General features: G+C 47.3%; 1 protein-coding gene across 3 annotated transcripts in view; it reads left to right on the top strand.

Annotated features, from left to right (window-relative positions):
* Window positions 1–25,799, top strand: part of RARS2 (arginyl-tRNA synthetase 2, mitochondrial) — an 816,998-nt gene that overhangs the window by 753,545 nt on the left and 37,654 nt on the right. For 2 of the 3 annotated variants that reach the window (XM_069606382.1, XM_069606383.1), the window contains one exon: window positions 9,695–9,758. The exons of the other annotated variant lie outside the window; for it this stretch is intronic. In XM_069606382.1, the coding sequence (XP_069462483.1) occupies window positions 9,695–9,758 (64 nt within the window). The remainder of the gene's footprint in view (window positions 1–9,694; window positions 9,759–25,799) is intronic. 3 annotated transcript variants of the gene reach the window in all.

The raw sequence follows: 25,799 nt of genomic DNA, 5'->3' as shown, positions 1-25,799 counted from the left end.
GAATTTGGGCCTAGTGCATTTACCACACAAGCCTTCTCTTCTACCTATGATTATTAATGAAAATGTACGCAAAATAGCGATGCCACCTGCGCCTTGTGCCATTCCATGTAGTTACACTATAATTGGTTATATTAACATGGGGTCCTGCTGGACGGGAGGTGTCCCTCTCACTGTCCCTCCTCCCCCCAGGCTCATCACAGTGCCTTGAATGCATCTCGCCTTACTTTAAAGCACCTAGGGGGCGTGGCGGGGATGCCCCCTTCCCAACAGCATATTGGCATCCAGAGTAGAGTGTTGGGTTTTCAACATCCAAACAAGATCCTTGGAATGTAGCCAAACGTTAGATATTTTTTTTTATCCATGTCCAAAGATCATGTTTGCCTACTCATATCCAGAGTCTGCCCCAGGTGCCTGTCCTCTGCTGCATGGACTCACTGCTATGTATGCTTGAGTATGGCCAGTTCTCACCCTCTCCCTTCTCCTGTCCCTTGTGCAGTACCACGGCCTCACTTTCCTGTCTCCATAGACAGTCTCTCACCTTTCTTTTCATGACTCCTGCATACCGTGCTGCTCTCCTGCAGTTTCCCCTGACAATTTTACAAACTGAAAGAGGCCAGTTCTTCTGAAGTGGCTGCCTTTTTAAGGGCAGCTACCTTATTTAAGGACTCATGGTGGCAACAGTAAAGACAGACACAAGTGATCACAGTTCAAAGAAGTTTATTAAACTGTACAGGTAAGTTGGAAAAACGCCTGATCTAAACCCAAATCGAAGATGGGAGCAAGCTACGACCATCAAATAATTAGGCATTCCTAGTGGTGTCTTGTCAAATAAAAGGGCCTATACTAAAAAAAAGAAAACTATTGCCAATCCTTACAACTAAATACAAAATTAGTGTTGTATAGGGTTTACAAGAAAGAAAGAAGTGTTCACAAATGATAAGTCAGGATGTGGTAGCCGGGGGTCTCTCTCTTCCCCTAGTTTTGAGCACAGAACAAGGTGGGACTCCTGAGCACAGCACATTCGTGAGCTTTCCTAGCATGAGGCAACAGTTCCGTTCTCAGCTATCAGGACCTTCGCGGTGAAGTCTCTTTTCTACAAAAAGTGTCTTGCGTTCAAAATAACAAGCAAAATGTTCCTTTCCAAAAAGTACGTTGGGTGATGACTTTTCACCCCTGGATCGCCCTCTTCCGGGCTCAGATCCACAAAAAGCACCTCGCTATATCAGGTCCTTCGGTGGTTAGATCTCTTGCTTCCGAGGGCCTGGTATGTTCAAAATTATAAACAAATGTTTTTTTCTGATTGTACTTGGGTGATGATTCTTCATCCATGGGTACCCCTCTTCCGGCTCAGGCCCCTCTTGAATATCAGCCTCCCTCCGCCGGGTTCACTCTGACTTGTATTCAAAAGATTTCTCTGTTGAGGCGGCGCTGTTGCGCGCATCAAACATGGCCACTTGAAAGGAGAGCTCCGGCTCACACAAACATCCTGATCAAAAAACATCCTTTCTACACCGCTCTACACACAACAGACACAAAGATTTCCGTGTCGTGAGACCTCCTGCATGTACCCTGCAAAAATAGGGTAAATCCGTGCCCGGACGGATGTGTTGTGCCACTCGGAGGAAGAGGTGGCTGTGTGGCGCTGGTGACGCCGCCCCGCGGCGCCACAAGATTGCTGCTGGAGTCCGAAGGCTGAACGCGGGAGACCATGCCGCGGCGGGGCAGGGGCACTGCGTTATATGCCGTGTGGCCGAACCCCCCTAGAGGAGCTGCGGGGACCCGGCTGAGGTGCCGCCGCTGCTGTGGCGCAGGAGAAGCTGTGCCGTGTGTGAACGGGGGGAAAGCCAGTGTGACCATCTTTGCGGGAAGCGGATGGAGTTGGAAGTAGCTCCGGCTGGCGTACAGCGCGCGGGGCTGCGCCTGCCGTCTGAGGGCTGGGTCCCGCTCCCCCATGAGGACACCAATATGAGGGCGCCTGGAACGGCGCAGAGAAGCACTGATCTCGTGGCCAGGCCCGGCGGAACAAGTAAGTGTAGCGGGACAGGAGGGGCCCCCCGCTGCAAAGATACCCGTGGAGGGGATGGCTCCTGGAACGGACAAGGAGGTGCCCCCCTCATGGTGTGGTGTGATGGAGACCCAAGGCTACACACTCAGGATATAAGGTACTGTAAACGAAGTGGGGACCACTGAGCGCAGAAATAGCGTGTGGATCCCGGATTGTCGATGTGAGCCCGCGCGGCCACGGCTGTGGGAATCGGAGGGCTGCACCCCAAGGAGAGAGCAGTGATACGGGCGCTTGGCTAATACCTACCCGACAGTGAGACGGAGAAGCCCCTAACATTCTGAGGGGTCACAGCAGTGGCAGGCCCCGCCTAAGGCCATTTGCACTTCCCGGAGCGGGCAAGTGTGACACCCCGCCAAGAACTATAGTCCAGCTGACATCCTGAGTAGCCGGGGCGGGTCCACCTGGTGGCAATACCTGCTTAGACAACGGAAGCAAGCGTAAGAGAGCAGATACTTGGCCCAGGTAGGGGGCGAAGAAGATACTGGCCTCTCATATTATTGGGTTTCTATCAACAAAACGATACGTGGGAGGTCACAACCCACTCCTAGGTTACATACCAATCTACATGGGCCGCACCGAGAGTAAAGGTACAGGAGGGAAAAAGACAGGCCCAATGGATTCCTTCGCCAGCTCCCAACCATGCAGGGCGCCCGATGAGTCACGACAACCACCAGATAGGCAGGATGAAGACCCCTTAGAGTGCCTGGCAACACCAGTCCAAAACGGGTTCATGGCAGTTAATGTCAAATTGGATGACATTGGGGCGACAATCGGGTCCCTGAAGGCCAGAGTTGAGAAAGAGAGCACACGTATTACAGAAACGGAGAATGGAATCAGCGCAAATGAGGACACAATCACGCAACCTGGCCGCGACGTAGCCCTACTTAAAACAGAACTTCGTAAAACCCAGGGTAAATGTGAGGATTTAGAATCAAGGTCCCGCAGAAACAACATTCGGATTGTTGGGGTGGCAGAGTCCTTTGGCAAGGGTGACATGGAGAGGCAAGTTTAACACCTGTTGAAAGATGTCCTGGGGGCTGAATCTTTCTCGGAACATTTTCTTGTGGAGTGGGCTCACTGCACTCTGGCACCTCCGCCGAAACCCGGGGCACCGCCTCGCACCATAACAGCACGTATCCTTAACTATAGAGACAGGGATGCTGTCCTCCGACTCACCAGAGAGAAAGGTACTTTGCACTTTGAACACAACAGAATCCATATATACCCGGATTTCTCTGCCGGTGAAAAGGCAATTGCGGATGCGGAATGTACCCTATGCCCCCAGATCAAATCAGAATTCAACATGGTGGCAGAGCCCATTTTTTGAAAATCCTGTGGAAGCCATGACATACGTGGAGGCGTCCATCCCGTTGCCTCCCAGAGATAGGGCGAACGATCAAAACGCCGGAATCCAGCCGGGAGCAGAGAGACTTGATGCAGCAGACTGAAGGGTCCACACTATCTAATCCTCAACACGGGAAGCCAGGAACAGTGACAGAGAGCGGCCTAGACACAGATCTAATGTAATCTTGAGCCATGAGCCCCCGGAAAAGTGACTAGATGGCTGCAGCAGGCACCCTCAGGAAAGTTCCAAAGTTATTGGGGGAAGGCCCGAGCGTTATTGGGCAGCATCGTCATGTTGGGGGAGATGATGTGGGTGGGGGGGACTGGTTGTTATGGTAGAATATTGGTTGTTGAGATATGTGATTCACGATGGAGGGGTGGGCATCGGGGACCCAGTTGGAAGGGTCTTGCAAGTTGAAATTGTTGGTGGCGTCGCTGCACATGACATTCTTCCGGGACAATCCGGCACACGGAAAATGGTATTAATGCACAGTCATGGCATACACCGGAGCAAGGGCTAGTGGAATGAAGTTAAAGCTCCTTACGTGGAATGTCCGCGGTTTGAACAATCGTGCTAAGTCCAGAAAGGTGGGGGCTTACGTTACTAGACATCATCCGCAGGTGATTGTTGCAAGAGACTCATGCACTCCGAAAGGTAAACATGGACTTTTTGAAAAACTGGGGACAAAATAGATACTATACAGATTACTCCACACAGACGAGGGGTGTTCTCACTCTTATACATCCCTCTGTTGGTTTTCGATTTGGTAAGAGCAAAGTGGACATTCATGGGCGCTATGTCATAGTATGGGGTAGCGTTGCGGGGAGGGAGATGATCTTGGTGAATACCTATGGCCCGAACGTTGATGATCCTGAGTTCTATGTAGACGTTGTACAGGAAATGTACACGGGGTTTGAACAGATCCTGTGGGGGGGGGGATTTTAACACAATCCTTGATGTCATACTGGATCGGTCCAACACAAAACCTCGACCCCCCTCCAAGGCGGCAGTGATGTTGCTACAAATCCTGTCGTAGCTGACAATGGTGAACTCATGGAGAACACTACACCCATGCAAGAGACAATACACATTTTATTCTACAGTGCATGACACTGAGTCCAGAATAGACTACTGGTTGACCTCCACAAGCCTCACGTGCCAGATAGATAATTGTGAGATGCTCCCCCGCACCCTTTCAGACCACTCCCCTGTTAGAATGGAAATGACACTTGGAAATACAACGCCCTCAATTAGGAGATGGAGGATGCCGCCGGACATCCTCAAGGACCCAGCAGTTGCGGATGCATTGCATATAGTGGTTGAACACTTCTTTGAAATCAGTAAAGGCTCAGTAGATAGTCAGCATACTCTTTCGGAGGCTCTAAGTCCACAGGCATGCTGAAAGCGGTTAGGATAGAACTTGATGAGGTGGAAAAACGCCTGGGGAACCTGGAAGCGAGATACACTGATAAACATGATAACGAAACCCTTGCAGATATAAATAGTAACCTACTGGAATTCAATAAGCTAGCTACTAGGGAACTACTGTTTATGTCAACCCCCCATAGAGCGCATAGATACGGTGAGGGTAACAGAGCAGGGAGCACCTTGGCCAACCTACTTAAAGCCGAAATACAGCACTCGACGATCTCCAGTATATTAACGGGAGACGGCTCAGTGGTCACTAGTGAAGAAGGGATAAATAGGGAATTCACCCGCTTTTATACAGACCTGTACTCTAACCATGATTCGAAGTCAGCCGGGGACGTGGAAAAGTACCTCGACAGCATTACTCTCCCAACGCTGCCTGTGGAATACAGACTCGAGCTGGACCAACCCCTGACCACTGAGGAGGTCGCTGAGGCGATCAAATCACTGGACAGCGGCAAAACACCGGGCTCGGACGGACTTGGTTCAGAATTGTATAAGGAGTTAAATGAGGCACTGACCCCAGTGCTATTGTCGGTGTGGGAGGAGGCGGTGGAAGTGGGCACCCTGCCACCATCAATGAGAGAGGCCATAATAACATTTCTGTTGAAGCCCAGGCGACCACCCAACGAGATGTCCTCCTATCGACCCCTGTCCCTAATAAACTGCGATGCTAAAGTATTTGCCAAGATCCTGGCCACAAGACTCCTACCGCACATGATGCCCACATTGGTATATCCAGATCAGTGCGGCTTTATCCCCACTAGGTCAACGGCTCTCAACCTTAGGAGACTGTTTGGTATCATGGCCCAGATAAAACCAGAAGCTCAGGCGGTGGCGGTATCACTCGACGCTGAAAAAGCGTTTGATTCAGTATCATGGTTGTACTTATTTAAAGTGCTGGAGAAATTTGGTATACGCCCATATTTTTTGAGATGCGTCTGTCTATTGTACTCTGATCCCGGAGCTAAGGTGCTGAACAATTGCATGATGTCCGACTGGTTTGCGCTCGGCAGGGGTACGCGACAGGGATGCCCTTTCTCCCCAATACTATTTGCCCTCACAATGGAACCAGTTGCGGCGGCTATCAGGGAACACCAGGGACAGAGAGGTATCACGATGGCCGGCCTGACCCACTCAATATCTTTATACGCAGATGACACATTGTTATATATCCGTGAGCCGGATATACACTTGGGCCCGGCGATCGAGACTATTCAGGAGTTTGCCGAATACTCTGGCTATAAAACCAACAGATCCAAATCTGAGATATTCCCCCTGACCCCTGCCACGAGATGCCCGGCCAACACATATGGTCTGCAATGGTCCCCAAGCAAAATAAGATATCTGGGAATTAAAGTGTCCGGCGGCAACGCCTCCCTCCACGCTGACAATCATGAACACCTCCTGGGTGGTATGTCCACCAAGCTTCAAAATGAATATATTTATTTAATAATATCCCGCTGTGGCCGGGGGCACAGTTTTTCCCGACCCTCCGATCCTTGGCGGTAGAATTTGTGTGGGGAGGGGGTGCAGCCAGAATGACGTGGGAAAAAATGGTGGAACCTTACAACAAAGGGGGTATAGCGGCCCCAGACTTTGAATTATACTACCTAGTGGCACAGGCCCAATTTATCAGATACTGGTACGACGAACAGAACACCTCCCCCCATGTTGGTATTGAAAAACACGCTGTACGCCCAACCGACTTACGTTCCATAATCTTCAATAAGAAATATAAAGACGATTGTCCATTCCACCCAGTTAGCATAACAGTGCATGCATTTGTATTTGTATTTGTATTTATTTTATTTATAAAGCGCAGCCAGGCCCAGGGGCATACGGGCGCATAAGTTAGATCTGGTTACAGATGTGCATGGTCTAGACTCTTCCGTAGGTTGGGTTTGCAAACTCCCTACTACTCGGACCCCCCCCTTGGAACTTCCCCGGTATAGCACCATCTTATGATCCTGATGTCCAAAAGAACTGGGAACCAGAGGAGGAATTCAAACTAAAAGATATATACCCCAATGGTAAATTTATAACACTAGAGGAAATTAAAGTTGGAATGGGGTGGGATCAACTGAAGATACTACAATATCACCAAATGCGTATGGCTTTCAAGGCCAGATGGCCTCTATTCCCAGATGAACCACCTGTCCATCCATGCCTCGCCACACTGTCTACACAGGTGAGGGTTAGTGTCTCGGGGCTATACGCAGTTGTACAGGCAAACATGCATATGATAATTAGGATCAAGGTCTCATGGGAAGCTGATCTGGGAATCACCATCTCAGACAAGGCATGGGAAAAATACTGTGATTTAACCAGAAGGGTGTCCATGAACGCAGGCCTACGCCAGATCAATATAAGGTATTAAGTAAGTTACACTACACACATGAGAGGGTAGCTAAATTCACTTGTGAAGGCCCGGCCAGTTGTCTGAAATGTGGAAGTGAACATGCTGATTCATTCAATATGTATTGGAGTTGTCCACCCATATACGGTTCTGGGGTGAAGTAGCGTCCATCCTGGTGGACATCACACAGATCCCGGCAGACCTAACGCCCCAAAAATACTTATTCGGAGATATTGGAAAGACCTCGGGGGTGACCAGATGATTATTTAATGTAGCATGTATAGTGGCTAAAAAATGTATACTGCAGCAGTGGAAGAGTGCATACGCACCACGTGCAAACCACTTTCTTAAGGAACTGGCTCAGGTCAATGAATGTGAAGAACAGTATGTAATGTCGCTACCGAGACCATGTAAACCTAAAGATATCTGGGCTCCGTTCAGAGTATACTTGTGTGAATCAGGGTCGGCTGGAAGTAGCCCGACTAGACCCGAAAATGAGAGGAATTTGTAGACAATACAGGTTGTAACTGTGTTTGATATTGTAATCGAACTGTTGAATGTTATGGAATGTCATGTTGAAGCGGCGACGTGTACCACCATAATTAATAAATAAAGTTTAAAAAAAAAAAAAGATTTCTCTGTTGCATTCACTTGTCCGGGCGGGGGGCTGATGGCTTTTCACCCCTGGATCCCACTCTCCCAGGTCCAGACCCTTCTCAAATGTTTGCTTCCCTCCGTCAGGTTCACTAGGGCTTTCCCTCAAAACAATTTCACCTGTGGCACTCACAAGCCTTAATGTCTTTTTAAACAGTTGGCATCCCTCTGTCGGATTCATGCCTGTCAACACACTGTTCATTGGGACTTCATACTTCGCCCCTTTCCATATCGGCATCTCTCCGTCGGGTTCACTCTTGCCAACTCGTGCCAATCACGCAGTTCTTTCTCTTGAACTCACTATGCGGGATTCACCTCCGTTAGCTTTCCAATTGTTTATTGGTCAAAGACTTTCTGTACAGAGGATTTTGCTAGACACCTGTATAACCACTTTGACCATTTCCATGCGGCTCTCCTAAGACCTTCTGGTATCTGTAGTTTCACCAAACGGGAGATCAACCAGAGTCTCTCGAGTAAGCACTCACGTGGTGCCAGACTACCCTCCAGCTAGTGTTCCCCTAATTTGTTAACAGTTCTTTGAACTTTCCATAATTTGTCAGTTGCGACTTTCGTTCAACACAGTTCGGTTTCTTATCAGCCCTCCCCTCGTCTCACCGGCTGTGATGAACCGCTTGGCTTTTCCCGGTACCATGGTAGCCGACGTCTCTCCCTATTCTGATTATCGGTGCGGGCGTGCTCTAGGTACCGTTGACATCTGCTGAAACGCACGCTTTCTATTCGTGGTCTTACGATTCCTTTCAGGGAGGCTTTGCTGGTCTGGGTCGGAAAGGGCAAGGTTGCTTCTCTTCTTGTCACCCTTTCGGTTTTTGTCGCCTTTCTCCTCCTCTTGAACTGCTGTGCTTGGTTAGCTGTCTCGTCGTGCAGTCTGCTTTGCTCGTAGTGTGCTCTCATGCGCCACCTTTTATCCTTGTGGGGAAGGGAAAGGGCTGTCAGGTGTGTGTGATTCTGGTCAATTGCCTGACTCTTGTGTTGGGACATGTCAGGTAAACGGCTCTGGTGTTAGTCCGTTGTCTTTCGTGATGTGCAAAAGTGTTTGTGTCAGAAAAGGGGCAGGGGGAAGAGTGTCTGAGTATCCTATGTGACAGGATGGGGAAAAGGTGTTAGAAGAAGGGGGATACTGCGTCTCACCCGTCGGTGTCCTACTTCCACTCCCCGAAGACCCCCCCCTATCCAGGTGATCCTCCCTCACTGGTCCACCAATAGCGATGGCTGTGTCCTGGCCACCTGGATGACAGATCCCTGGGGACTAGTTAAGGGGACACCTTCAGGTTTCTCAATCTTTGAAAGATTTTCCTTCTACATTTTCACATCAGTTGAACTGTATGCTTTGCGACCATTTAGTGCTCGAAGCACGAACATTTATCCCAATGTGAAGTAATTGTACCCATTCCCACAACCGAGAGCTAATAGTGGTAAAGTCTGTGATTAATACTAGTTTTATGGACCCTTAGACCGTCTTATCTGACCTCATCTTTGGCTTAGCCTGAACGGATGAATTTCCTAATTGGTGCTGCTTTGTTAGTAAAGTGTGTGCGGGGTAATATAAATGACCAATTCAAATTCATGACATTGAAGAAATGTGCCTGAAAACATAAAGCATGATAATAGCTATACCGTGATTGGCTGAGCTTTTCTTTCACTTTTACAAGTCCTCAGAATAAACGTTATCCTCATTTGTCATTAGTACCCTCTGCAGTATTATATGTGACAATTGTATCACACATTCCCAACCAATAGTTTTGTGTTTGCAATGTAGAGCAAGGTGATTGATGAGGATGGACAATCTAGATTGTGAAAAGATATTTCTTCCTTTTGATTTCAGTCATCTTGCAGCAGTAGCTCACAAGACTCTACCGGTCAAGGGCAGTGCTCCAGAAGTAGCAGAGGTATGTGTTTTGGCTATGCTTTATTTCTGTGTTGCCAAGCTTCCCAAGCCCAAAGGTGAATGTTGATGTAAATAAATAAGGGTAAATGTCAAAACAAGCATTATTAGAGGCCCTATTAAGTACTCTGCCTGTGAGGCACAAAGCAGGGCAACCTTTTGTTTTGCCCTGGCTAAAGTACATCAAGTGCAGCAGGCGTTTTGTGGAATGGGTTGTACAGGGAAGTGGTATACTGATGTGCCTGCCGCTGTTCAATGCCAGCACATTCATAACATTTTTTACCTTATTTGTATATGGATGGTTTACATGCACATAGGGAATCTTCACCAGGGAAAATACATTCAAACGACACTTGACGCAACAACCCCCCTCCCCTCAGGCGCTGTGATTTGTACAGAAGCGCACACACATTTCAGACTTCAGTGAAAGGGACGTTTCGGACGTGGCATGCCATTGGAAAGAAACTGTGCTTAAGGTGTAAGGACAGTGACTCAGCATACAAGTCTTAGACAGAGGATGTGTTCTCACATTCAGGGAAACATAATCGAGATGGGAGGCAGACAGCATTACATTTTGAGTCTGGCTATGCAGGATATTTCTACAGTTCACACACGATCCAGGGCATGCCAGCCCGCCTACTAGATGAAAGCTTCCATATGCTAAAGCCACCTTGCCTAGGAAAGTGGCAGTCTAAAATACACTATATGCCAAAAGGGAATCCCGTCCGAAGTGAGAACTGTGGAAGTGAGCTCTGCTAGACAATAGGCAGTAAAGCCTTCGAGGTTAGGACATATGCGCATTAGAACATAGGGCTCCTATAACACTGCCAATAAGGCACTTGTTACACATGGCAGTTAGCATTGGCTGAGCATTGTTATATCGAGGTAATTAAAATGTTCAAATCCCAGTTTCACCCCCACAATTCCCTCCTACGAGACCTTCACTCCAGTCTCATTCAATACATCTTTGGGGAACAAACATCACATTCTGGCATGTCATAACACTTTAATTCTTTCATAGTTCTTCCATAGTGCGGCAGTAGAACACCTCTGATCCGTATGGGGAGCTTCTGAGTAATGGGTGCATGCATGATAACAGACATTTGCAACTCATGACTAGAGAGGACAGGCTCAGGATTAGAACCAGGATTATGAGTAGGATTTGGCCAATGGATACACCCAGTAGTCCTATGATACTCAATACCCAGGAACTGAAGGTCCAATCCTCAGGGCTGAAGTGGAGGCGACTGAATTGTACTATGGATGTGCGTGACAATGTCTGAGATGTTGCTGGCATAACTGGGTACAAAAGTGCAGCGATCCCTCTTTACGATTGTACCAACCCCTCCTTGTGAAGCTAAGAGGGTGTCCAGATCCATACTGTTCTAGAGAACCATGGTTCGGATGGCTGTTTGTTCACGGGACAGTAGTGTCGGGAAGGATGCAGTGGCATTTGCAATATCCTCAATCAGTCATGGCAAACGGATCAGGCGGTCCCGATTTACCTTGACCCTGAGGGCTGATATGCGCTGATCCATCTCAGCAATAAACCCTTCAAAAGCTGTGCTTTTTTTTTGGGAAGGGCTGTGTTGGGAAGGTGCGGGTATGCCGAACGGCGGGAAAGACGTATTCCATGTAACATCTCCCTCCCTAATTGATGGGCAACCAGGGGTAAACTCTGTCCCCACAAATGAAATGGGTCCCGGAATAAGCGATATACCTGGACTGGGCAAAGGAGGAATCAGGTTCAAAGGCAAAGGTGACATTAATGACTACACTCAAGTTGGGTGAAAGGTAATATCGACACTTAATGTCTCTCATGAATAATGAATACTGTACCCCTGTTGACAAAGCAAATAAGGCCAGGAGCCTGAGATGAACGGTGAAATGCTGCTGGCCATCTGTGTACATGGTCTGGGGTGGTAAGATTTGGAGGACCAGTAAACCCCACCTGGCAATGTGAATTCCTACTGGGGCCGGGCCTGGGGAACAGATGACCAACTTGAGATCCAGGCAGACATCTGCCCCCAGTTGAAGGGAATAGGGGTTACAGGGAACTTGGGGGACATGTCATAAGGTAGGTGCACACATATCCAACAATCGCTGATATTAAAAATGCAGGCATACTGCCAGGTGAGGTGAAGGAAGGTGTTTGCACTGTAAACCCAATGGTGAGCAGAGGGACCATCATTTTCATGACATCTAGTACTGAAAGCAGTAGTCGCATTGAGACGGTAATTAATCAATAAACCAACATTGACGAATACCATTGTCAAGTAAACCAGACATGGTGTGTGGGAGGGGGTGGGCCTGAGCCCAAATGTCAAAGCTTCTGGGGACTCAACCCCATATTGTGCTATCAAGGTTTGTGGCAGGGGAATAGAGTTCAGCTAAAGTGGGTAAGCTGTGTGCATTATGCAGTTTGCCAAAGTTCATGCAGTTCAGGGCACTCCGTTGACCGTTCTGTAATTGGGTCAAATGTCAGTGTTCAAATGTTCCTCTGGTCTGGGTGCTAAACACAAGTTTACAGCTCACTGTTCATGGCTCTGTCAGTTCACTCCTTACTAGAGGACAAGCTAGAAATATCCAAGATACCAGACCCACAACCTCACAGTGATCATCATGACAACGAGAATGACCAAGAGGTCGTAGCAACAGTGTCCAAAACCGGCCCGTACAGGCATCTCTGTGGCAGCAGCTTTCAATGTGTGCCAGTGCACTACCACATAAGGAGGATTCATCGTTGTTGAGTGTTCAGATGCAGGTGGTGATTAGTCTGGGCATGCTGGCACTTTGCCCTGTGTTACTGACTCTGGGGTGGCTCTCTGCGGGAGCGCAGCGCATACCTTCCTAGGACTGAGTTGTGAGATCCAGGGGAGGCGGGTGCTGGAGATGGTAGATTGTAGACTAGGAGCAGAACCTGAATCGGGGCCGTTCCCTCCGGTGCTTCGATCACCTGCTGCAGGAGCCTGAGCAGCAGGTCCCTCAGAGACCTCACCAGGGTAAATAAGTTCCAGAGTTGGGGTTCTTGGTTCAGCACCTGCTTGTACTGATGCACATGGAGCAGTGGTCTCTGTCTCTGGTGCCGCTCGTGGAAGGCCTGCAGCACTGGGTTGTGCTGGTATAGCAGGTTGGATGCCCGACCACTGGCGGAGGCGCTGGTGGACACAGCAGAGTCGGGACGTGGTCACAAAAGATCAGACTCAGTGGAGGCAGTGTCTTCGATGGGCGTGGGGACTTTGCAACAATGAGAAGCATGTACCCAAGGCATCAGTTCAGAGCACTTCACTGCACTTTGCGTCGGCAGCAGGATCTGGTGCAGTCCGTGCCACCTGGGCTGGAGTGTCAATTTCAGCTGGTGAACTTTCACGAGGGTCCAGTCTCCAGGCTTCAGAGGATGGCAGTACTCAGATGCTGGTTGTGGCAGGGCAACCTTAACCTGGGCATGAAGAGCATGAGCAGTTTTGACCAAGGTGTGACAGTACTAGAGTACAGTGTCGTCTTTTAGGTGCAGATTCAGGGGGTGGGGAGCTGCAGGGGTGTAGTTCCTACTCGCATGGGGCGCCCTGTAAGGATCTCATGGGCAGACAGACCGTGCTTTCGCTGGTGGTTATTGAGCATGGCAAACAGTGCTAGAGGCAGCGCCTGTGGCCACTTCAGACCTGTTTCTTGACACACCTTGGACAAACTAAGCTTAAGGTCGCTGTTTCAGCATTGAATAAAACCGCTCGAATGTGGTGGTAATCGCAATAAAACTGTTGAGACACCTAGTACTTGGCACACTTCTTTAATGATTTGACCAGTAAAGTGGGTCACCTGGTCGTTGTCTATGATAAGGGGAAGCCCAAATCGAGGTATGAATTCAATAAGCAGTTTCTTTGTGTCCGTGACAGCATCTGCCCTCCTGCCGGGGTAGGCCTCAACCCTCCCGGACAACACATCGACAATTACCAGGCAACAGGAAAAGGCCTTGCTTTTGGGGAGCTGCATGAAATCTGTCTGCACATTTAAGAAGGAATCCTCTGGTACTGGACATGGAGACAGCTTTGCTCCAACCGCTCGCCCAACATTATGAGCTAGACAGGTGGCGCATCTTTCACAGTAATCCTGCGCTACTGAAGCAAAACCAGGGGGTACCCAGTCACGGTTCACAGTAATTATCATGGCAATTGTACCTGGGTGAGCAATGCCATGGGCCTTTTGGGCCAATTATGAAAGGAGCACCTTGGATGCCACTAGGCAGCCGTCTGAGGAGCGCCAAAGAAAATCTCTTCCAACTTACAGAATCGCAGAGTCCAGGCCACCCTTGGTCTTGGAGTATAGCCAGGTTGAAAAGGAAGGCAATCAGTGACTGCTGGACTGCAACACAAACAAGAGTATCATTAGGAGCCAGGGGCCCGTTTAAGGCCGCAGCATGAGCTGCATTGTCTGCTAGGGCATTTCCTTGGGCAATGAAAGACTGTGAAGGGTTGTGTCCTTTGCACTTAAAAATGGCCAGGGCTGACGGGGCAGTAGTGCATGCAATAGGCTGACAATTTCTATTTAGTATAGGGTACCGGTGGATGCCAAGTAATCTTGCTTCTTCCACAGTACAACCAAATTGTGGACAACACCATGAACGTACCTGGAGTCGGTGTAAACTATTGCCGATGTACCCTGTGCCAGGATACACGCTCATGTGAGGGCAACGAGTTCTGCGACTTGGGCAGATTTGGCCGTTGATATGGCTAGAGGACGTCCTGGGGGCAATATAAAGAGTAACAATGCAGAAGTTCTCCCGTCCCCTGGCTACGTAGACCTGAGCTGTCCTCAAAGAGTACCAAATCGGGGTTCTGAAGTAGGACATCTACTAAACCAGAACAGGGCAACTAAAGTGTTTCCACTACCACAAAGCAGTCATGCGGGTCACTGTCCTGCGGGGTGGGCAACATAGAAGCAAAGTTCAAATCAGAGCTGCGATTCAACATTACATTTGCTGCAGAAATGAGCAGTTTCTTATATTTAGTAAGTTGGGAATTCAACACATGTTGTGTCTTCACCTTAAGCAACAAGGCCAGCACGGAATGAGTCACTGAACCTGTGACAGGGTGACACTTTACCTATGAGTCTATCTTCTCTGTCAAAAGAGCATCAGCAGCAACAGCTCGCAGACAAGCTCAGAGTTCTGCTGCCACTGTGTCTAGTGCTACACTGTGGTAGGACAAATCCACTGCGTTCATCGCAGTGCAGCACAACTGGCTCATCATAGTCTGCCAGACCCAATGCTGGGGCCGTTGCGAGTGCTTGCTTTATGTTGGCAAAGACGTATCCTGCATCCCAGGACCATGGCAGGTGTTCTGGGGTCGAATCATGCGGGAATGTCTGAAGGGGCTTAACTATGGTTGCATACACTGAGACCCACTGTCTGCAGTGACTAACAGTCACAAGAAACTCTCTCATTTGCAGCCTGATCTGGTGATAGGAGATCTTCTGGATCAATACGATATGATCCTCGGATAGATGTCTTTACCCAGCTGAAATCTTATGGCCCAGATAAAACACATGTGGGCAAACGCAGCAATATCTTGTCTTTAGACGCTTTGTGACACTTCTCTGCAAACGCTGTCAACAGAGTGAGGGAGTCCTGCTTGCAGGCATCTAAGGAAGGGAAGGTTAGTAACAGATCATCTACATGCTGCACTAGCGTGGGCCCTCCTGGGAACACCACTGATTCAAGTTCCTTTTCCAGGAGTTGGGAAAACATGGTGGAGCTCTCTGCATACCCCATAGGAAGAGGTGTGAACATATACTGAGCCGATTTATACGTAAAGGCAAACAGATACTGACTGTCAGGGTGGATCGGAATGGAATAAACATTGCACATGAATCTACGACTATAAAGTAGGTGGCTGATGCTGGGATACAGGACAGTATCTGGGTTGGAAACCACAGGAAATTCTGGCATTACGGCAGCGCATACTGCCCGTAGTTCTTATATGAAACGATAGTCCTCTTTACCTGGTTTCTTGGTGGGCAAAATTCCTGGGGCTTCATGTTGGCACAATAACACATTGTTCAAGCAGAGACTCTTTTACAGAGCTGATAACCTCTTCTGCCTTTCTACGAATGGTATACTGAGGTGCAGAATTTTGGCTGGGTTCAGGGTGATCTCGACTGACTCTGCATTGAGCATATAACCGGCTTCATTTGCATGAGTGGACCATAAATTGGCTGGAATTCGGTCCAACACTCCCTGCTGCAGCAAGGGTGCGCTGGCCCACTTTCCAGGGTTTGAATGGGGAAACTCCTATAGCACAGCCAAAATCTCATTTTGTATGTGGGCTGGGGTGTCAAGGAATATACCACTGGGGGAATAGTGAATGGAACAACTGGGTTTGCTTAACAGATCTAACCCAAACAAATTAACAGCAGAACAGGGGCTCAACCAGAAAGCATGATCATCTGAAATAGGACCCGATGTGGTCATAAGCATGGGAGACACAGGATGAGGTATTGGCGTACCTCCAATACCAATAGCATTGACAATTGCATCAGAGTGCACAATATGCGGAACTTCAGAAGCCTTTAGAGCGGAGCATGATGATCCAGTGTGAACCAAACATGAAACCTTTTGACCAGCAACAGTACAATCAATATAGAGATCAGCAGGATTAAGAGGTACGAGTGGTACATCAAGTTACGGGACCCCTTGGTAATCCTAATGATCATTCTACAGTGATGGCGGTGGAGGGGGGGCACAGCCGTCGCAATAGTCGTGGTTTGCTGACCGCTTCGACCAGCATGCCGTGATTGATTCGGACATTCAGCTTTCCAGTTCCCAAATTCTTTACAGTAAGTTCATTGGTCACTGTAAACATATGCCTGATAAAGCTCATTGCTCTGACCCTGATCTTGTGTCTGGAACGCACCTCGTCCCCTTCCCTGTCCTCGTACCCCTTGCTGGCATGGAGTTGAACCCTTCCATTCTCTGGGAAGGCTATACGTTTTGTATCTGCAATGCCATAAGCTTCAGTACTTTCCTTTTGCCTTTAAATCTTTTCATGGAAATGCTGTTCAGCTAGCAAAACCTCAGTCAAGTTCTTTCCCTCCCAACCTATGAGGACAGATTTTATTCCTTCTGCCACTTTCGGCTGTAAACCCATAACAAATTGTGACCTCCCCCACAGCCTGCAGTGATAAAACTACTGCATCAATTATCCCAGAATACAGTTCAAAACAAGTTTCAGATGCTCAAATAGTCTGCCAGATTGTCAACCTTCGTCTTCTTGAAGGCTTTGATCTTTGCCCAATCTGTCTTTTGTGGACAGATCTTGATAATTGTTTGTACGAGTATATCAGTGAAAGCTTTCAGTTCATAAGTAGGGGATTCTTCTTCTGCCCAGTTAGAACTTAGTTTAAGAAGTGTAAAAGTGTCAACAGGAAGGGCTCTGCGCAGTATTGATTTAGATCTGCACATGTGGGACGGTACCAATCGATAATGACCTGCAATTCCTCTTACAACTTAAATGGATATTCATGTATCTTGGGGAACTTCTGAACAATGTTAAATAAGTCAGTGGCACTCCACAGTGTGAGTACTGTACTGCCTGAGTGGGAATGCACCAGTGCTAGTAGTGGCAGGGGATTCTGGACTTCCCTCAAAGGTACGGGAGTTAGTAATAGATGGTGCGAGAAACCAAAGGGTGTCTCACCTACATTTCCCTGGGGATCTCTCTCAGGTGGCCAGGGCATGGCTGTTGCCTTTTGGATCCAGACCATGGGGGTGGACCAGTGCGGGAGCATCACCTGGGTGAGGGGTCTTCAGGGAGTGGGGGTGAAGCGGACAATGGTGAGACATAGTATTCCCTCCTTTTCCCATACACATGACCCATCCGATTTGATAGGATTCTCCAATGCCCCAACCCCTCACCCCCTTTTCACACAAACACTTTGCCGAGGAAGAGGGCGTCTGAGGAGAGGCTAACCCTTACATATCTCATTGGACATGTTCCTATAATCGGTCAGGCACTTGGCTTTAAGTGCATACATCTGATACCAGTTTACTCTCCCGGATAAAAGGCAGAATATAGAGACACACTGTGAGCAAGGTGGAACACAAGCAAGAGCAGAACTTCTGGAGTGAAGGCGAACCTACTGGAGCAGAGCGACGGACAGAGCTACGAGAGCAAACGGTAGAGGACCAGTTCCCTGCAGGAGGTTGTTGCCTCCAAAAGGCGGCGAAAGACACGTGGTGAAGGCAGTATCCCAGACAAGAAGATTGCATTGCGTTTCAAGGACTTGTGAATTAAAATTGCAAAGACCGGAAAGGAATGCACACAGCCGGTGAGTTGGTGAGCGATATGAAAGACCGTTGTGTGTGTTAAGCAAAGATTAAAGTTGCAACGGTATATTGCACAATTGAAGGCTGGACGTGTGTGGATGAGACGTGAAGGAATGCAGACCTCTGGTGAACTTTGAGTTACTGATAGCTGTAAAACCAGCGATTCTGAGTAGCGGAGGCGTCTGGTGAAAGGAAGTAGCCCATTCGAAAGTCTCAGTGAAAGGTGAAATGTTTTTGTTATAATGCGATAAAGTGAATGAACTATAAGAAGCAACGTGATCAAAAGTAACCCCAAGAAAAGGGGGGCAGTAAAAAGATGAATGCTGAACATTTGTGATTATGACATCAAACTCCCCCGACCAAGAGACACTGGGGCAAATAACACTAGAGTGTGAGTTGAAGGGAAAAGTCGAAGTGGTCCTGCGGAGGTCTAGAGTAAAAGTCACACACATCTGAAAGTATTCGACATCAGGAAAAGGTCTGAGCCTGACTGAGGGAGACCTATGTGAACTTGTTGCTTTGAAAGGTCCAAGCCCGATTGAGGGAGATCGACGTGAACTTTTTGTTTAACTGTGTTTTGAAAGCTGTAAAAAGAGACTTTAACGTGGAAGGCCAAACGGGCCTCGATCCACGTTTTGAACTGCCTTTGTTTGGAGAACTCGAGCCAGAGCGTATCATCAGGTCTAAGGGGACTGCCTTACTCCGTGCTGTCTAAAGTGGGGAGGAGAGACGACTCTGCCGCATTTAGTCTTTATATTCAAACACTGATTTTCCTTTGCATCCCTTTTCTCCCTTACACACTTTTTGTACAAGAGGTAGGGCAGACATTAGGTTTTGTTAGTTTAGGCCTTTTTGATTTGATGGACTCAACTAGGACTGTTTTATTTATTATTTGATGGTAGAGACTACTCCCATCCTAGCTATAGGGCAAAGTGGGAGTTTTTCCAAACCCAGAAAATTGAATAAATGTTTTACAAATCGTACCTTTTGTGTCAGTATGATGCTTGTGATATCATGCCTCCCTTACAGGTGACTGAGATGTTGGAGATCTGAATTTGCAGTGTGGCTGAGAGTGGGCTAGTCCTGGAACGCAGTGGCGTGGACTGGTGATAGGTCGGTGGCTGGGTGGAGTCCGGACTAGCCGTGGATCCGTGACTGCCTGGCTGAGAAGTGGGTGCAGGATTTGGAATGACTGGATTGTATGAGTCCAGAATGTCCTATGGGGATTCTTTTGGCGTGGGGACGACCCTTGGATGACAGGGGTATAGGAGATTGTACCAGATGATCTGTGCAGGGACCTGTAGGTTAGAGTGTTAGTATTTCAACTTGCTGCCGAAGCTTCTCTTGTGTATCTTTCAGGGCTTGGGTTGTTCGATTCAGACTGTCTTTTTGTGGCTTTGGTATACCAGTCTATAAAGCTATGCCATTGATGTTAGTGTACTTGGGCACCTTTCTTCTCTAACGCCATGCGTAGGATTGTTATTTTATCTATGTCAAATGTGCCTTCGTGTAGGAAGTGTTTAGGTGACTCATTCTGCGTATATTCAAGACATTTATCCAGAAACCTCCAAGCTTTCTGTGAGTAGTGTATATACATAAAGTGAGCTGGACTTCCTTTAGGAAGAAGTGCCACTTCTCTAGACTGACCTGAGCACATTCTTGCAGGTGTGAGACAAGGGATGAATTATTGCTGAACCAGGTCCATACCTAACTCTGTCTGCACCGGGGCACTACGGTGTCCCAAGGCTGATGGAGTGTTTAGACTCATAGCTGATCGCTCTGAACCACCTATTCAGAGGTTCGGATGGGGACACCCAACCTCTGCTTCTCCCCATTATAGAAAAGATAGGTCAGTGACACCCGCAGGAGTTGGTCGAATATATATCAAGCTGACTACTGGTGCATAGTCTATATCCCCCATCATGCCACCCCCAATACAGAGCATTATTCAGTTTACCATAGAGAGGGTCGCAAACAATACACATAAACGGTATCAAGTTTTGGAGAGAGGGTTAGACATGACATGCACTAGGCTCTCATCTAAAAGAAAAAATCTTTGCACTCATAAAAGGTAGGTTCATTCTGGCTCCTGATCTATACTACTTTACTCTGACTGACAGAGCGGCCTCATGTCATCTTAAGTCAGTAGGGAGCATGGATGCGCTGTTTCACAATTATTAGACTGCGGTGGCTAACTGCTTTTAACTTGGTTCTGTCTGATTAGATCATACATGTTCATAGACAAGGTACCTTCCCACCTTTCCCATAGGACAACCAGACAATTTCCAGATTTCAGAATTCTTTAACCAAAGACAAACATCCACCCAACCCATTTCAGACAATAATGCACAAACCATGACAGAGCAATGCAATTAACTGTGCTCACCAACCCACAAATGTGTTGGCTCTTCTACTACATCTGCTCTGTCTACTGCCCCCCACCCCTGAATCCCCGGTCCCGCCTGCCAGTTCTCCTCACCGACGAAATAGTCTTACTTGGGCACATGGGGATCCTTGGGAGTCGCGTCCGGCGAATCCTGAGTTTGGCCACAGGGCAGCGCGAATCCAACATGCGGGCACCTATCTTAGTGTAAAAAAATAACACTCTTACAGTGGATTGGTGAACATCTTTTAATGGCAATCGACAAAGCAGTATATACACGGGGCAATCGGCAACCCAACGACAAATGAGACTCGACGCAGCAGCCCCTCTCCCCTCCAGGCGCTGTTCTTTATACAGAAGTGTACACATGCATTTCAATGGAAAGGGAGGTCTCAGGGACAGCATGACACTGGAAAGCAACAATGTTTCAGGTGTTAAGGGCAGTGTCTAAGCTTACAAGTCTTAGGCAGAGGCGGTGTTCTCATGCTCACAAAGACATAATCGAGGTGGGAGCCAGACACTGATACATTTTGAGCTGGCTATGCAACTATTTCTACAGTTTACACACAGCATGCAAGCCTGCTTACTAGATGACAGCTTCCGTCTGCTAAATCTGCCTTGCCTAGGAAAGCGCCATTATAAAATACGCTTCTATATGCCAAAAGGGAAACCCATCAGAGGCGAGAACTGTAGAAGAGGGCTCTGCTAGACATTAGGCGGTAAAGCCTTTGAGGTTAGGACATGCACATTAGAATATATGGCTCACACAACAATGGCAAAAAGGCACCAGTTACAGATGGCAGTTCGCATTGGCTGAGCATTATTATGTTGATGCACAGTGTTCAGGGAGGTCATTAAAACTTTCAAAACCCAGTTTCCCCCCCCCCCCCACACAGCCCTTGAACCTTCACTTCAGAGAACCAACCAGCACAATCTGATGGCACAGGTAGCTAAGATCTGTGATGTTGAAGTTGTAGTTCCTCTTCAATCCACCTATGGGGCACCTGGCAGAATCATGTTGCCACCGGACCCTGCATCTGGTCATGGTGGTCCTTCATTTGTTGACACTAACCCTAGCAAGTTGGGACCCTTGGCCATGAACGTGAACATCCAGGAATGTATGCATCTTGTAGGTAAAAATGCCTACTTGGAGTAACCCCAAGGGAAATGCCTATGATGATCAACATCTTTTTTGTGTCAACCGTGCTAAGATTTTTGGACTTCTGAGACACTAGTTACACACAACTCTGGTACACTTGACCTAGGAATGCAGTACCTTGCAACCTAAGATTTCGGCTGGTTGCGCTTTGAATCTTGGGCTGTGAACCCAGTTGGCACATGTATTATTAGTTTGATGGTAACCTGTATGTTGTGAGAGACCCTTTGTGGTGAAACCTTCTTACATGGTTACTTCACACTGCGTTTTTGTCCTTTTTATGTGTCATGTGAAGCACCATACATTTGAGACATGATATTCTGGGTGTGGTGACTTGCCTCTGTTATACACTGTTGTGTTCCCAAATGACTTTGCTGATGCCAGTGGCAATATCCATATAGCCATCCACCCAAAAAAACACATTTATTCCAAAGGGGCTCATATGGTCCTGGCCACTTATTACATTCTCAGAGCATTTGGAAAAGTCGTGCACAACCTTAAAAGGTCTAAAGAGAACAAGGTAGTTGTAAACAACTAAACACACTTAACACACACTCTCAGCTGAAACCCAATGTAGAACATTAGCATGCCATGAATATTTGCCAAATCCATTCAGACCTGCCACAACAACCTACTGTGATGAATCCGATGGTGTCATCACTTCTTTCCTGATGGTGACCTCTCCCCTTGTGGCTAGGGGACAGCAGCCACTACCTGATCCTGACCCTGGAGGCAGCTATACGAGGGAGGATAACATGAGGGGAGACAACCTCCAGGGAGGAAACCATCGGACAAGGCATGGTATTCCACTTCTTCTACTTTACTTTGTTTATTTGTATAGCACAGCCAAACCCTGAGGTAACTGGGTGCTTTGTCCTTAGGAGCAGCAATGGTTACAGAAAGTTGCACATACAAAGGACAACCAGGGAGGATACTGTGCAATAAATGGTGTGGGGGACCAGGTTACAGAATGGTCCGAGAAGAGGGGCATAGTAAAGTTATAGTGGGACCAGGTTACAAGTTGGTTCGCCGCAGTGGAGGCATACATTTGAAACAAAGATACAAGTGGCATACATTTGATGAAAGGATGCATTTGAAACAAGGAAGCTGAATTTAGCTAAGTGCAGTTAGCAGTCTATTGCTGAGTTATGAGCAGTTCCTTTACCTTGGCTCTGAACGACCAGAACGACGTGTCTCTTAAGGATACCCCATCCATACCCAATGCCTTAATGGCATATTGTTACACATCCCTTCATCCACCTAGGAAGAATACTGAAGACCCTTTCTCAAGATCTGTATGCAAGTCATCAAAATTTAACTTACTCTCTCAAACCTGTGAAAACCCCTTTTCAGACTCTACCTACAAGTCATGCAGAGCGGACTTGCCCTTAAACACCGTTAGGAACGTTCACCCAAACTTTACATGTAAAACATTAAGAGTAGACTTCCATTCCCATAATTCCAAGAATACTTGAACGAGGAAGATAAGACAGGTAATACAAAGCAAAGAGAACCAGGAACACAGGCTGCTCTCTAGTTGTGAGCACATACCTGCGACACGAACATTTTAATATTAGCAACAGCTGACTGGGGCGCGCTGCTTGCGAGAGAAAGCTGTCTCTCTCGGTGCAGACCGAAAGACAGTGGGGCTGCAGAGAGAGCCGGAGAGCCAACCAGCTTGCGGAAGAAGAAAAGAAAAGCTGACCGAAAGGGATAACACGCTGCGGGAATGCCAGAAACCGACACAGAGCTACTGGGCGTTCGCAGGTGTTGAGAAATAGCGTTTGCCTTACCGAAGCTCAGCACGAGGCAGAAGAGCCCAGCAGGAGCCGCAACAGGCAGAGACGTTGAAAGAAGGTAGCAGAACAGGAAAAAACACTGAACAACCGCCACCGGCTTGCCGCGAGAGAGGCGAAGTACGCCAACAATAGCCAGTGAGTCCACCAAAGGGAAACAGGGACAGTGGGGCATATTGGCAGCGATGCCAAATGTGAATGACTGTAAAGGTAGCAAATAAAGTCTATGGAAGAGAAAGAAGTCATGAGCATTTCTTTAAAGGGGGAAACAGAACGAAAGTAATAGGCTTTCAATGGTATGAGTGTATGCAATACACATATGAGAAAAGCCCTAGCAGGATCATATACCAGGCAGATGCTGTATCAGATAAAGCAAACTTAAGACAATCTCAAGTTTGAAAGTGTATGCAGAGCCCACATGGAAAAAATCCCTGGAAGGAAATCCCTGGAAGGAGAGGACACCAGGTGAGTTAAAGTTGCAAGCGAGTGCATTTGAGAAAGCCCTGGCAGGAGAGTATATCGGGCAGTTCCAAGTGAGGGCATTTAAGAAAGCCCTGGCAGGAGAGTATACCAGGCAATTGCAAGTATTATCATATAAGAAATCCCTGGTAAGGAAGTACACCAGGCAAGGACAAACTGAAGAGTGTATAGGAAACACATTACGTAAAAGGGGTGAAGAGAAGGATAAATATGCACTTGTAAAAAGGCTCTGTGAAACCAGAGAGAAGAGGAGTGAAAACCTGGCAGGAGAGTACACCAGGTATCCTGACAAGATACAAAGAGCCAAGTTGTGTTGTGTATTGGTTGTCTTGTGGAACATGAGGAACCCAAGGAACTTGAGGAACTGATATCTTTGAATCTACAAAAGAGGGAAGCGAAATCCATGGGAAGGAAACCACCCTCTGGAACAAGCAACACTATCCTTCTGGAACTTTTGTGTTGGAGTTGCGCATTTTCCTTTTTGAACAGGTATAAACCACTTCCGGCCAAAGACATTACCCTTTTCAAATTAGAGTTTATTTTGTTAGAATGGGAGGACCAGAATAGTACTTTGGACACGGACGGTTTTGCTTTGGACATTCTGACATATTCACAGACCTTTTGTTTTAGGAATGGAAACGCCTCTTAGAGCAGGGACATAGAGGTATTTCCACACACCCTTTTATTTTAATACCCCTTTGACCAAAAACAGGAATCCCTGTGTCCGAGTGTTATTCCTGGCTCCTCACACTACTCAATACAATATAAAACACCACTACCTCCTTATTGCATGGCCTACTGTAAGCCTATCTGGAAACAAATTTCCAACCTGCACATTCCCAACCAGATTAAACCACCCTATCACAATGGACGGTCCCTATTCCAACACCCAAATGGACCTATAGAAGCTCAGGCTCAGATCCTGACATAGCCCATTTACAAGTTTGCACCCAAGCCTCAAAGGCAAAATTCCTCTGCTAAAAACATCAACACACGTGACCTAATATCAGCAAGTACACTATATATTGGCTTAATTTAAAAGTGGTTTGGATTCTACTCCCTAATCCTTTTATAATTTTGTTCTCTGGAATACAGAACTTTTCTCAAAAAGGGATAACACAAGGTGGGCTATCACTCTTTTTATAGCCCTGAACTGGTATGCATTGAAATTCCTGAAAAGCTTTACTCTTCTTTCCAGTGCATTTTTGTCCACTGCAAGATCAGCTGTAGCAGGTAATTAATCACAGCAGTGATCTATCGCCCACCAGAATGCAATCCTGCATTCCTTCATGAAATTGTCTATACAACCCACAGCAAAGAGACTGTATAACAAGATGAGCATTGAAAGGTTTCAAACTTACAATACATTCCGTATGTATGAAAAACAATCATTCACCCACACATTTTATTTGAAGGGTTGCAGAATCATTTTTCAAAATCTCATAACAATCTGGCTTCCGTTGAGGAAGAAATGGAAAACAGGGAACTTAATATACTTGCAAATAGTACAACAAAGACCTGGCTGAGTGCAAAAGAATGATTTTCAACTTGGAAAAACAGTGAAAGTCGTCATCCAAAACTGACATGGGTCAATGTAAGAGAGACAGACCGGGCTAAAATAAAACCATCAAGAGAGTTAAAAAGTCTACATCACCAAGCACATAGGTTAATACTTCCGTTCCCTTCCATCAATTAAGAGATATTCAGCGTATAACTAATCTGACAGAGATCATGAACTTCTCAAGCCCTTAACAACCACACTGTGAAATAAGCCTAAACTTTCACCATATCCTTCCAGCATTTCCCTCCCCTGCATGCATCATTCACCAACCTCAAATCCATGAAAGTGCAAGAGGTCACGCAGATGTCTAAGCATTAAAGCCTCAAACTCACAGATAGAACCATTCTCG

The sequence above is a fragment of the Ambystoma mexicanum genome, chromosome 4p (assembly GCF_040938575.1).
Source record: "Ambystoma mexicanum isolate Mex_15411 chromosome 4p, UKY_AmexF1_1, whole genome shotgun sequence".
In the NCBI taxonomy this organism is placed as follows: domain Eukaryota; kingdom Metazoa; phylum Chordata; class Amphibia; order Caudata; family Ambystomatidae; genus Ambystoma; species Ambystoma mexicanum.
Note: the sequence above shows the minus strand (reverse complement) of the source record. Positions and strands in the feature narration are given on the sequence as shown.